General features: G+C 44.2%; 1 protein-coding gene across 1 annotated transcript in view; it reads right to left on the bottom strand.

The window, feature by feature from the left end:
* Window positions 1-637, bottom strand: part of LOC119339315 (WAT1-related protein At1g09380-like) — a 7,163-nt gene extending 6,526 nt beyond the window's left edge. The window contains exon 1 of the mRNA XM_037611425.1: window positions 456-637. Coding sequence (XP_037467322.1) covers window positions 456-637 — 182 coding nt within the window. The remainder of the gene's footprint in view (window positions 1-455) is intronic.
* Between the last annotated feature and the right edge of the window lie 13,173 nt (window positions 638-13,810).

The raw sequence follows: 13,810 nt of genomic DNA on the forward strand, positions 1-13,810 counted from the left end.
CTTTACAAGTAATATGTCAACTTAACACAACGTCTCAACAATATTAAATACGGGTTTATCTTACACAATTAGTTTACTGGCAAGACATAACATAGTACATCTATGGCAATAAAAAAGAGTGACAACAACCAGTAAATAGGTACTCCATCCTTCCGAAAATACTTGTCATCAAAATGGATAAAAAGAGATGTATCTAGAACTAAAATACATCTAGATACATCCCTTTTATACATTTTGATGACAAGTATTTCCGGACGGAGGGAGTACATCTTAGATCAACAAGACATCTGCAAACAAGAAACTTCCTTTACCGAAGGTGGACATCTCTCTTTGTAAAGCAAATGCAGATTTGTAGGAACGCATTCGTTATAATGTGTAACATGGTCATCAACAAATCATAAATGGTTCCCCCGCAAAAAAAATATCATAAATGGTTAGATCCAGTGTAAGCGTACCGTTCGAAGAAGAAAGCAAAGGGGGCGAGGAAGACGGCCGCGACGAGATTTCGGTAGGTGATAAGCACGTAGGGGCTCATGCCGGAGGCCATGGTGAGCTTTGACAACACATTCAGACCAGCAAGACCCAGTTGTACTAGGATCATACCAACGACAGGCAAATAGTTACCAACACTCCCCATGTCTATTATCTACTGTAGTACGTATCCCCTCTGCAACCCTCTTCTTCAAGGTTATATTCTTGAGATAGAGTGGGGTATAGGGGTACGACTGAGCACTCAGTACTCTACGATGTAGTACTAGTATATATAGAGGTAGAAAATTCTTTATTTGACAGCTTCCCTGTTTGGCACCAGAAAAACAATCCGTATTTGACACTGGGTCTAAATCTCATACTCAATATGAGTATATGACACCACTGTCTCACCTATAGAAATACTGCAATGCGATTATTACAGCCCAAACCGAATTATGGGCATTTTCATGGCAATTTGATGGGATTGTAGCCCGAGTAGAACTGAATACAAAACCCAAGTGATAAAAGTGCGTCCATGTCTATCTGAATCTTCCTACTAATTTGTTTGCGACATGTTCAGTCTGCTTCATCCGATCTACACATGATGGATGATTGAAGAATACTCCTTCTGTCCAAATTATTAGCAGAGTGGGGCAATCTCTTTTGGAGAAAAGACATACGCCCGACTTTATAAATAAAGCCACCAGACAGAGTAAGACACAACATCCAACATAAAAACATAACCAGGCCCCAGCCAAACAGACAGGTACAGAACCAGCAAAGTTTAAGCAGCACGCAAGCCAGAATGAAAATTGGCACGCAGGCCAACAACCTACTACCAAAAGAAGGATGAACTAAAAGGACTAAGGGCGTGTTTGGTTGCTTTCACTGCCGGGCCTAGCTCAGAGGAAAAAAACGAGCCAGGCTAAGCAAAGTTTGGATAAGCAAAAACATGGCCAAAAACGTAGATGACCAGTTGATTGGTTGCCTGCATTAGGGGTCTTGGCATCGAGATGCAATCTTCACCCGGTGTTTGGTTGCATATATACATATGATTACCAGCGTTAATAACAAAATTTAACAGCCATCAAGTTGGGCTTGACATTTCGTCAAACACTTTGAACGCGCCGGAGAGGGAGCGGCTCGGGCGCCTGCCGCTCTTCACCCTGGCGCCGTCCCTCGCACCATGCCTGCCGCGTGCTCGGCGAGCTCCGCCATCCATCCGGAAAGGCGGGTTGTGGCGGTCGCGGGGGAGCCTGAGGCGGCCGAGCGCGCCGGCGGGGACGAGCTCGAGGTTCTCGCAGTTGCAGATCTCGATCATGAAGCCATCGGGGTCCTTGAAGAAGAGCTGGTCGATCGGCGAACCCTCCTCCTCGTTGATGGTCCTCTTCATGTACCTGATCCCCATCTCCTTCAACCTCTTCTCCATCGCGCCCATGTCCTCGCACTGCACACCAAGACGATCCAAAGCTTACTAATTCATGGCATGGTACGCTACTGACGTGACCCACTCGCTGAACCTTAGCTGATATATAGAAAAATTACCTAGAACAAGATGTCCTTGTCCATGGGATCGAGCTTGCCGGGGTTGACGTCGGCGGCCCGTCACGCGTCATCTCTCTGGACATCTCCACCTCGAACAGCCGCTTCCGGCACGGCGCGGCCGGCGCCCGCGGCTTCCTCGGCGCCGGAGGGCACGTCACGGCCGCTTGCTTCAGCTCGCTCCCCTTGCCCGTCGGCGTCCGGCAGCACTGCTCCTCCCACGCACCTGCCTGCTGGTCCACTCCTCCTGCTACTTCAGCTCCGCCGGCCGCTCCTGCGGCGACATTTCCGCGCGGGACTGATACGTCTCCAACGTATCTATAATTTATAAAGCATTCATGCTATTTTATTATCTGCTTTGAATGTTATGGGCTTTATTATACACTTTTATATTATTTTTGGGACTAACCTATTAACCGGAGGCCCAGCCCATATTGTTGTTTTCTTGCCTATTTCAGTGTTTCGAAGAAAAGAAATATCAAACGAAGTCCAAACGGAATGAAACCTTCGGAAGAGTTATTTTTGGAACGGAAGCGACCCAGGAGACTTGGAGTTGATGGCAAGGAAGCTTCAAGGTGGCCACGAGGGTGGGGGGCGCCCCCAGTAGGGGGGCGCCCCCCCTGTCTCGTGGGCCCCTCGAGGCTCCCCCGACCGACTTCTTTCGCCTATATATTCCCATATACCCTAAAACCATCGAAGAACAAGATAGATCGGGAGTTCCGCCGCCGCAAGCCTCTGTAGCCACCAAAAACCTCTCGGGAGCCCGTTCTGGCACCCTGCCGGAGGGGGGATCCCTCACCGGTGGCCATCTTCATCATCCCGGCGCTCTCCATGACGAGGAGGGAGTAGTTCACCCTCGGGGCTGAGGGTATGTACCAGTAGCTATGTATTTGATCTCTCTCTCTCTCGTGTTCTCTCTATGACACGATCTTGACGTATCGCGAGCTTTCCTATTATAGTTGGATCTTATGATGTTTCTCCCCCTCTAGTCTCTTGTGATGAATTGAGTTTTCCTCTTGAAGTTATCTTATCGAATTGAGTCTTTAAGGATTTGAGAACACTTGATGTATGTCTTGCCGTGCTTATCTGTGGTGACAATGGGATATCACGTGATCCACTTGATGTATGTTTTGGTGATCAGCTTGCAGGTTCCGCCCATGAACCTATGCATAGGGGTTGGCACACGTTTTCGTCTTGACTCTCTGATAGAAACTTTGGGGCACTCTTTGAAGTACTTTGTGTTGGTTGAATAGATGAATCTAAGATTGTATGATGCATATCGTATAATCATGCCCACGGATACTTGAGGTTACAATGGAGTATCTAGGTGACATTAGGGTTTTGGTTGATTTGTGTCTTAAGGTGTTATTCTAGTATGAACTCTTGAATAGATAAAACAGAAAGGATAACTTTGAGGTGGTTTCATACCCTACCATAATCTTTTCGTTTGTTCTCCGCTATTGGTGGCTTTGGAGTGACTCTTAGTTGCATGTTGAGGGATAGTTATATGATCCAGTTATGTTATTATTGTTGAAAGAACTTGCACTAGTGAAAGTATGAACCTTGGGCCTTGTTTCCTATCATTGCAATACCATTTACGCTCATTTTTATCATTAGTTACCTTGCTGTTCTTATAATTTCAGATTAAAAAAACCTATATCTACCATCCATATTGCACTTGTATCACTATCTCTTCACCAAACTAGTGCACCTATACAATTTGTCATTTTATTGGGTGTGTTGGGGACACAAGAGACTCTTTGTTATTTGGTTGCAGGGTTGTTTGAGAGAGACCATCTTCATCCTACGCCTCTCACGGATTGATAAACCTTAGGTCATCCATTTAAGGGAAATTTGCTACTGTCCTACAAATCTCTGCACTTGGAGGCCCAACAACGTCTACAAGAAGAAGGTTGCGTAGTAGACATCAAGCTCTTTTCTGGTGCCGTTGCCGGGGAGGTGAGTGCTTGAAGCTATATCTTCAGATCTTGCAATCGAATCTTTTTGTTTCTTGTTTTATCACTAGTTTAGTATATAAAAGAAAACTACAAAAAAATGGAATTGAGTTTGCCTCATATGCTTCATCTTTTTAATATCTTTCATGAGAATGATGGAAAGAAAAATTATGCTCAAGTGCTAGAAGAAAAATGCATTAGAATGTTTGGTACTAGATCTTTGTATGATGAGCATGATTGCAATGTTGTTAGTATGAATTCTTTGAATACCCATGATGCTAATGATATGCAAAGTCACAAGCTTGGGGAAGCTATGTTTGATGAAGATGATATGTTTAGTCCCCCAAGTTTTGATGAGAATATTTATTATTATGAAAGCATGCCTCCTATTTATGATGATTATATTTATGAAAGTGAATTTGGAGAGGTCATGACTTTATTTAGTTATGAATCCACTATTTCGGAAGAGGTTTCAATTGATTATGAGAATAAAGTTGCTATCTATGATGATTATTGTGATGACTTGTATGCTATTAAGAATAATGATAACCATGAAACTTGTCATCATGATTTTAGTTTTCAATTGGATTATGCCTCACATGATAATTATTTTGTTGAATTTGCTCCCATTACTATTTATGAGAAGAAATTTGGTTATGTGGAGAGTAGTAAATTTTCTATGCTTGTAGATTATGAAAAGAATGCTTTAGGTGCTGGTTATATTGTTGAATTCATTCATGATGCTACTGAAAATTATTATGAGGGAGGAATATATGCTTGTAGGAATTGCAATAATGTCAAGTTTCCCCTCTATGTGCTTAAAATTTTGAAGTTATGCTTGTTTTGCCTTCCTATGCTAGTTGATTATTGTTCCCATAAGTTGTTTGCTCACAAAATCCCTAGGCATAGGAAGTGGGTTAGGCTAAATGTGCTAGTCATATGCTTCATGATGCTCCCATTATGTTTCAATTCTTATCTTTTATGTGAGCATCATTGCCATCATCATGCCTAACTAGAAAGTCATTAAAGAAAATTGCTTGTTGGGAGACAACCCAATATTTATCCTTATTGTTTTTGTGTGTTCACATGATTATACTACTGTAGTAATCATGTTTTATAGCTTTTGTTTTAATGAAGTGCCAAGTAATACCTTTAGGATAGCTTATGGTGATAGTTGTGTTGATCCTGCTGAAAATCAGAAACTTTTGCGCCCAGTCAATTAGTTTTGATAATTTACAGAAACATGCTTTTGATCTGATTCGTTTTGCTCTGGATTGATACACAAATTGCTTAGGACTTCCTAATTTGGTAGGATTTTTGGAGTTACAGAAGTATTCGAATGATACAGATTACTACAGACTATTCTGTTTTTAACAGATTCAGTCTTCTATGTGTTGTTTGCTTATTTTGATCAATCTATGAGTAGTATCGGAGGGTATGAACCATAAAGAAGTTGGAATACAGTAGATATTACACTAGTATGAATTCAAAATGAGTTCATTATAGTACCTAAGTGGTGGTTTTATTTTCTTATACTAACGGAGCTTACGAGTTTTCTGTTGAGTTTTATGTTGTGAAGTTTTCAAGTTTTGGGTGAAGATTCGATGGACTATGGAATAAGGAGTGGCAAGAGCCTAAGCTTGGGGATTCCCAAGGCACCCCAAGGTAATATTCAAGGACAACCAAGAGCCTAATCTTGGGGATGCTCCGGATGGCATCCCCTCTTTCATCTTCGTTCATCGGTAACTTTACTTGGAGCTATATTTTTATTCACCACATGATATGTGTTTTGCTTGGAGCGTCATTTTATTTTGTTAGTATTTGCTTGATGTTATTTAGAATAATGTTTTGCATCTTTATTTTCAATAAAAATGTCAAGGATAGCCTTTACCATGCTTATTTTGCTAGTATACATGTCGCTGTTTGAAAACAGAAAGTTTACCGCTGTTGCAAAAATTCCCTAGAAAAGTCAGAGAATGGTATAATGTTGAAACTCTTTGCATATTGAGCTCTGATAAATCTTCTACAGCGTAGTATTTTTATCATAATGTTTGGAGTTAGGGAAGTATGATGAATCTTGCATTCTTTACAGACTGTACTGTTTTGGCAGATTGTTGTTATGTTTGCATTGTTTGCATATGTTTTCTTGTTTAATGATTCTATTTGAGGATAGGAGTATTAAATATGCAGAGGCATTTAGTATGCAATGTTGAATAATAATTTTAGTGATTTATTACAGTAGAAAATGATAAGGTTTTTGCATTGGTTTATACTAACTTATCTCATGAGTTCTTGTTGAGTTTTATGTGGATGAAGTTTTTGAGAAATAGAGAAACTATGATATGAGAGGAATTAAGGAGACACAAAAGCTCAAGCTTGGGGATGCCCAAGGCACCCCAATGTAATATTTCAAGAAGTCTCAAGCATCTAAGCTTGGGGATGCCCCGGTAGGCATCCCACCTTTCTTCTTCAATAATTATCGGTTAGTATCGGTTGAGCCTAAGTTTTTGCTTCTTCACATGAGTCGTGCTATCCTTGCAATGCCATTTTATTTTGCTTTTCTTGATGTTTGAATAAAGCACTAAGATCTGAAATTCTTAAATGAGAGAGAGGCTTCACATAGTTACGTAATTATTTAACTACTCATTAATCTTCACTTATATTTTTTTGGAGTAGTTTGTCATTTACTCGTGTGCTTCACTTATATCCTATGAGTAAATGGTTGAATGAGTTGAATGTCATAAATCTGAAATTATTTATGTATCATTTGCTTATCCCATGGGGAGTAATGACTTCACATCTAAGAAGTAGAGGTTGTAAATTTATTGAAGGTTAGCAAGCATTGTATTGGTCATTTGAACAATTCATGAAAGAATATTGAAGGAAGAGAGATTTCACATATAAATATACTATCTTAGACATCTTTTATAATTGTTAGCACTCATTAAGTATGACATGCTAAAGAGTTGATGTTGGACAAGGAAGACAACGTAATGGGTTATGTTTTCTCACATCTCAGTTAAAGTATATTGTCATGGATCATTTAAATATGTTGAGCTTGCCTTTTTCCCTCAAGCTAGCCAAATTCCTTGCACCAAGTAGAGATAGTACTTGTGCTTCCAAATATCCTTAAATCCAGTTTTGCCATGAGAGTCCACCATACCTACCTATGGATTGAGTAAGATCCTTCAAGTAAGTTGTCATCGGTGCAAGCAATAAAAATTTCTCTCTAAATATGTATGATCTATTAGTGTGAAGAAAATAAGCTTTATACGATCTTGTTATGGAAGTAATAAAAGCGATAGACTGCATAATAAATGTCCATATACAAGTGGTAATATAAAGTGACGTTCTTTTGCATTAAGATTTTGTGCATCCAACCATAAAAGCGCATGACAACCTCCGCTTCCCTCTGCGAAGGGCCTATCTTTTACTTTATGTCTTTTACTTTATGCAAGAGTCAAGGTGATCTTCACCTTTCCCTTTTTCATTTTATCCTTTGGCATGCACCTCGTGTTGGAAAGATCCTGATATATATATCCAATTGGATGTAAGTTAGCATGAACTATTATTGTTGACATCACCCAAAGGTGAATATGTTGGGAGGCAACACTATAAGCCCCTATCTTTCTCAGTGTCCGATTAAAACTCCATAACCATTAGTATTGTGTGAGTGTTAGCAATCATGGACGACTATATGATAGTTGAGTATGTGGAGTTTGGTAAATCAAAGCTCTGACATATACCCTTCTGAAAATAAGATGAATTGTAATTGTTTGATGACTAAGAATGAAGTTTGCTAGTTTTCAAGAAAGTTTATGGTCTATGCTTTAACATGTGAATAGCTTGTTACTTGATCTTGAGAAGTTTTATGAGATGAACTACTATTATGACATATAATCATGCTAGAAAATGTGATTGAAATTATCATTGATCAAACTTGTGCACCTGCTACCATTCACACTTCATAAATTCTTTCTTTTATCATTTACCTACTCGAGGACGAGCAGGAATTAAGCTTGGGGATGCTGATACGTCTCCAACGTATCTATAATTTATGAAGCATTCATGCTATTTTATTATCTGTTTGAATGTTTATGGGCTTTATTATACACTTTTATATTATTTTTGGGACTAACCTATTAACCGGAGGCCCAGCCCATATTGTTGTTTTCTTGCCTATTTCAGTGTTTCGAAGAAAAGGAATATCAAACGGAGTCCAAACGGAATGAAACCTTCGGGGGCGTTATTTTTGGAATGGAAGCGATCCAGGAGACTTGGAGTTGAAGGCAAGGAAGCTTCGAGGTGGCCACGAGGGTGGGGGACGCCCCCCCTACTGGGCGCGCCCCCTGTCTCGTGGGCCCCTCGAGGCTCCCCCGACCGACTTCTTTCGCCTATATATTCCCATATACCCTAAAACCATCGAAGAACAAGATAGATTGGGAGTTCCGCTGCCGCAAGCCTCTGTAGCCACCAAAAACCTCTCGGGAGCCCGTTTTGGCACCCTGCCGGAGGGGGGGGGGGGATCCCTCACCGGTGGCCATCTTCATCATCCCGGCGCTCTCCATGACGAGGAGGGAGTAGTTCAGCCTTGGGGCTGAGGGTATGTACCAGTAGCTATGTGTTTGATCTCTCTCTCTCTCTCTCTCTCTCTCTCTCTCTATCTCTCTCTCGTGTTCTCTCTATGGCACGATCTTGATGTATCATGAGCTTTCCTATTATAGTTGGATCTTATGATGTTTCTCCCCCTCTAGTCTCTTGTGATGAATTGAGTTTTTCTCTTGAAGTTATCTTATCGGATTGAGTCTTTAAGGATTTGAGAATACTTGATATATGTCTTACCGTGCTTATCTGTGGTGACAATGGGATATCACGTGATCCACTTGATGTATGTTTTGGTGATCAACTTGCGGGTTCCTCCCATGAACCTATGCATAGGGGTTGGCACACGTTTTCGTCTTGACTCTTCGATAGAAACTTTGGGCACTATTTGAAGTACTTTGTGTTGGTTGGATAGATGAATCTGAGATTGTGTGATGCATATCGTATAATCATGCCCACAGATACTTGAGGTGACAATGGAGTATCTAGGTGACATTAGGGTTTTGGTTGATTTGTGTCTTAAGGTGTTATTCTAGTACGAACTCTTGAATAGATTGATCCGAAAGAATAGCTTTGAGGTCCTACCATAATCTCTTCGTTTGTTCTCTGCTATTAGTGGCTTTGGAGTGACTCTTTGTTGCATGTTGAGGGATTGTTATATGATCTATCTATGTTATTATTGTTGAGAGAACTTGCACTAGTTAAAGTATGAACCCTATGCCTTGTTTCCTACCATTGCAATACCATTTACGCTCACTTTTATCATTAGTTACCTTGCTGTTTTTATATTTTCAGATTACAAATACCTATATCTACCATCCATATTGCACTTGTATCACCATCTCTTCGCTGAACTAGTGCACCTATACAATTTGCCATTGTATTGGGTGTGTTGGGGACACAAGAGACTCTTTGTTATTTGGTTGCAGGGTTGTTTGAGAGAGACCATCTTCATTCTACGCCTCCCACGGAATGATAAACTTAGGTCATCCACTAGAGGGAAATTTGCTATTATCCTACAAACCTCTGCACTTGGAGGCCCAACAACGTCTACAAGAAGAAGGTTGCATAGTAGACATCAGGGGCAAGCGGCGAGCGGCACGGGGAGAAGGCCGGCGCCGGTTTGTAGAACTTGGGCGACCAGCACTAGCAGGCCACCTACATGGACCGGAAGTGCGCCCTGTCGGCGTCGACCAGGCCGGCGTGACCCGCATCGCGTCAACGGCGAGACCATGTGTGTGGGAAGCCGGTATGACGCCGGGAGCATGACGGCCGCCGCCACGGCCGAGTGGTGGTGGGATATGGACGGCGGGGTGGCGCCAGCATCGCGGTGGGCCGACTCTAGCGTACCAACGGCGGGACAAGCTCCAGCCTCCGGCCAGCCGGCCTACGATATGCACCACCTGGAGGACCTGTTGTCGCTGTCGCCGCGGACGCTGACGGACGGGATCGACGGGATCAAAGTAGAGGGAGAGAGAGGGGATTGAGGATTAGGGAGAGAGAGAGGGGGATTAACTCAAGACACACGTCTCCAAAGAGCCACCCTCATGCGCCTCGAAGCATCGCTCAGGCCTGGCTCTCGGGAAACTGCCGATTCGGCCGTTCCCAACAGGCCAGACCCAGAGGTGCTTTAAGAATCGTGCTATGCAGGATAAACAGTGTATGCAAGCAACCAAACAACTGGGGTCCAAAAAGATGATGCATCGCGCGGGCCTGGTTGGGCTCGACGCAGGCAACCAAACTCGCCCTAAGCCTGGCCATCAGAATGATGCTGAGATAGGGAGACAACCGAAGCATGAACTTTCTCAATCAGTACATCCAGAGCATCTCGATCTGTAACTTTAGTCAATAATCTCCACTGTTGCATAAACAAACACATTTAAACAAGCAATCAGCAGGTTTGTTAGGGAACACTTGTTCGATGGTAAACTTGTTTCTTGTTGGCCAAAGAGACCAACACAGCGCAGCAAACCCAACCCAGAACAAGCGCTTGTTCATACCCACAAGCTGAGTCACGAGCACCCGCAACTCAGAAAAGGGAGAAGGGTCCCAGGTCACCCCAACCAGGATCAAATGCAACATCAGGCCACCTTAGCCAACACACATCCAAAGAAAATATGGTTAGAGTCTTCGAGAGCAGAGCAGAGAGCACAACGGTCCGAGCCAGGCCCATTGCATTTACAAATTTGATCAACAGCAAGAAGCCGACCCCTAATAGCTTGGCACATAAAATTTTTGATTTTAGGAGGGGTCCTAGCTTCCCCAATAGGTTTAAACCTGGACGCATGAGCGCCCGCGATCAATCTAGAATATAAAGATTTGACAAAGAATTTACCAGAAGGAGAGTGGGGCCACGAAACCGAATCCTCCACCTCCGAGAGCAAAGGAAAGTAAGAAGCAAGGCGCTTCCAGTCATTCAATTCTTCAGGAGACAGAGAGCACCGGAAGGCAAGGTCCTAGTCATTAGCAGAAAGCTCCAAAATGGAGATCTCTAGATCGAAGCAATAGGAAAAAAACACAGGAAATGAGATAGCTAAAGGACACTCATCGCACCACCAGTCACGCCAAAACCTGATGGAATGGTCGTTACCCACAACAAACTTTACATGTTCTTTGAACACATCCCGAATTTTCACCAGATCTTTTCAGAATTGAGAACCACCCGTGGTCGGAGCGAACATGGGGTTGCTAAGAGGGAAATATTTAGCTTTGAGAAGAGAGGACCAAAGGCATCCATCCCCAATGGTCATAATCTTCCATCACCACTTAATAATGAGACATTTGTTCATCACCGCACTACTAGGAGAAACCTTATAGGTAGAACCTTAACAGCAGCGCGGGGTAGCGGAGCGGCGCTACTGCTATATAGCAGTAGCGCGTGGCCTGTATGAGCGCTGCCGATAAGTGTGTAGCAGTAGCGTTGGGCAGCAACTGGGCGCTGCTGCTAAGTGGTCCCTCCCTCACTCACCGGGGCTATCCGTACTAGCAGCGTTGGTCTTGTGTCAGCGCTACTGCTAAGACAGGTAGCAGTAGCGCGTGCTGCACTACACGCGCTGCTACTGCGGCTAGCCCGGAACCAGCTCACCGGCCCAACTTAGCAGCAGCGTGGGCTACCGGCCCGCGCCTACAGCTAAGTGGCATAGCAGCAGCATGGGCTTTTGCCACGCGCTACTGCGAATCTGTCACACCCTAGCTAGTCATGCATTAGAGTGTGTGCATCATGTTTAAAATTCCATTTAACTTGAAATGGGGATCTGTGAAACCCTCAGAATCATTTTGAAAATGATCCAAATAAAAATTTCTCCAAAAGGGTCCAAGGAAATGCTCATGTTGCTCTCTGAAAATATTGGACAGAGATAAAAATCAAACCAATATTTTTAGTGGCTCATGGACATTTATTTTGGGCATTTGGAATTAAGGCATAAATATTTGCATTGGAAATATATTTCTATATATATGAAATATGGTCCAAATATTATGCCATTTCTAAAGGAGCTCTGGAATAATATATCTAGCCCCTGCAAAAATTGGCATAAGTTAAATAAATGATTTAATATATTATTTAAATCAAAACAAATGTCAGAAATTAGAAAACAGAAAAGAAATAAAAGGGAGAAGCTTACCTGGGCTCCTCCCTGTGCAGCCCATCCAGCTGGCCAGCCCAGCCAGCAGGCGGCCCAGCCCGCCTCCCTCCTCTGTCGTCTTCGTCCCGACAGAGGGAGGGGAGTGTGGCCGGCGCGCGCGCCCGCCACCGCGCCACGCCACCTCTCTCCCTGCTTGCCTGCCCTCCCCTCCTCGCTCGTTGCCCTGGACGACGCCACGCCTCCCCCCTGCTCTCTCTCACTCTCCCCCGGCTCTCCCCTCCTCTCCCTCGCTCTCTCTCTCACACGGCCGAACACCACCGTCGCCGCCGTTCGCCATAGCAGCCATCTCCGGCCACCCCTCACTCCCCCGACTAGCTCAGGAGCTCCGCCTCGACCTCCTCTTCCTCCCCACCGCTCCACGGGTCTCCGGAAGCTCTGCATCGCCGTCACGCCGCCGTTCCCCTCTTCGGGCTCCGACCACCGTCGCCGACGAATTCGCCGTCTCCAGCGCGTCCCCGAGCCCGCTTCGACGCCCACTGCAACCGCGGTGAGCCCCGAGTCGTTTCCCCCTTCTTCCCGGGTCTCTTTCGACCTCTAGGCCTTAGCCCCACCTTGGCCGAGAGCTCCACGCCGCCGGCGATGTCGCCGTCGTGGCCACGGTCACCGTAGCGCCCAACCGAGCACACTATCGTGCTCCACGCCTCACTAGGAGCACGTAGCGCGCACTAACGCCTCCCCAAGCCCCCTGCAACGTCGATTCCGACCACACCCGAACTCCGGCAGCCGCAGCCGAGCTCGCCGCCGTCAACTCCGGCCACCCCGAGCCCAACCACCACCACCAATAGTCGCGGCTCAACCTCAGCAACACGTAGATGCCTTCCGCCGTCCATTTGGTTGCCGGAATGGCAAAAAGCACTTTCGCCGCCGTCTCGGGCCTCGCCGGCGTCATGTCGCCGGTGGGGTTTGACCTGTCCGACCTGAGGTTTGACCCCCAGGGTCACTGACGCGTGGGCCCTGTCGGTCAGATGGTTAGATTAGCGCTAACCACTGTTAGTTAACCCCTGACACTGACCAGTGGGCCCCAGCGCCACTAATTAGTAATTAGAATTAATTTAACCCTGTTTAACCCCCCTGTCACTGATGTGTGGGCCCCACACGTCAGGTTTGACTCCAGCCAGCCGCAGTTGACCACTGACGTCATGCTGACGTCATGCTGGCGCAATAATTATAATTTCTGGATTTAATTTAAATCAGGAAATTCCAGAATATTATTTAAACTTCAAAAATTCATAACTTTTATTCTGTAACTCCAAATTGGACAAATTATATATGAAAAATGATCAGAAAAATCCAATCTATCCATCTGTACTATTTTCATGCATGATCAAACAAGTTAAATTGATGTTTTAAGCAGAACAAGGAAAAGCACTTTAAAAGGCCATATTTGAATTTGAAATTTGAATCCTTGATTCAAATTTGTTCAAACCCTTCTGGTTTTAGTTGCATTAGCCCAATACACTCATATTGCCATGTTTCATGCATGCATCATATTGTTGCACATTGTTTGGTGATGTTTGTGTATCGGTGCTCTCTGCGACAGGTTCTGTCCCCGAAGAGTACCCTGATTACCCTAACGAAGAACCGTATCAGTGCATC

The sequence above is a fragment of the Triticum dicoccoides genome, chromosome 7B (genome assembly GCF_002162155.2).
Source record: "Triticum dicoccoides isolate Atlit2015 ecotype Zavitan chromosome 7B, WEW_v2.0, whole genome shotgun sequence".
In the NCBI taxonomy this organism is placed as follows: Eukaryota; Viridiplantae; Streptophyta; class Magnoliopsida; order Poales; family Poaceae; genus Triticum; species Triticum dicoccoides.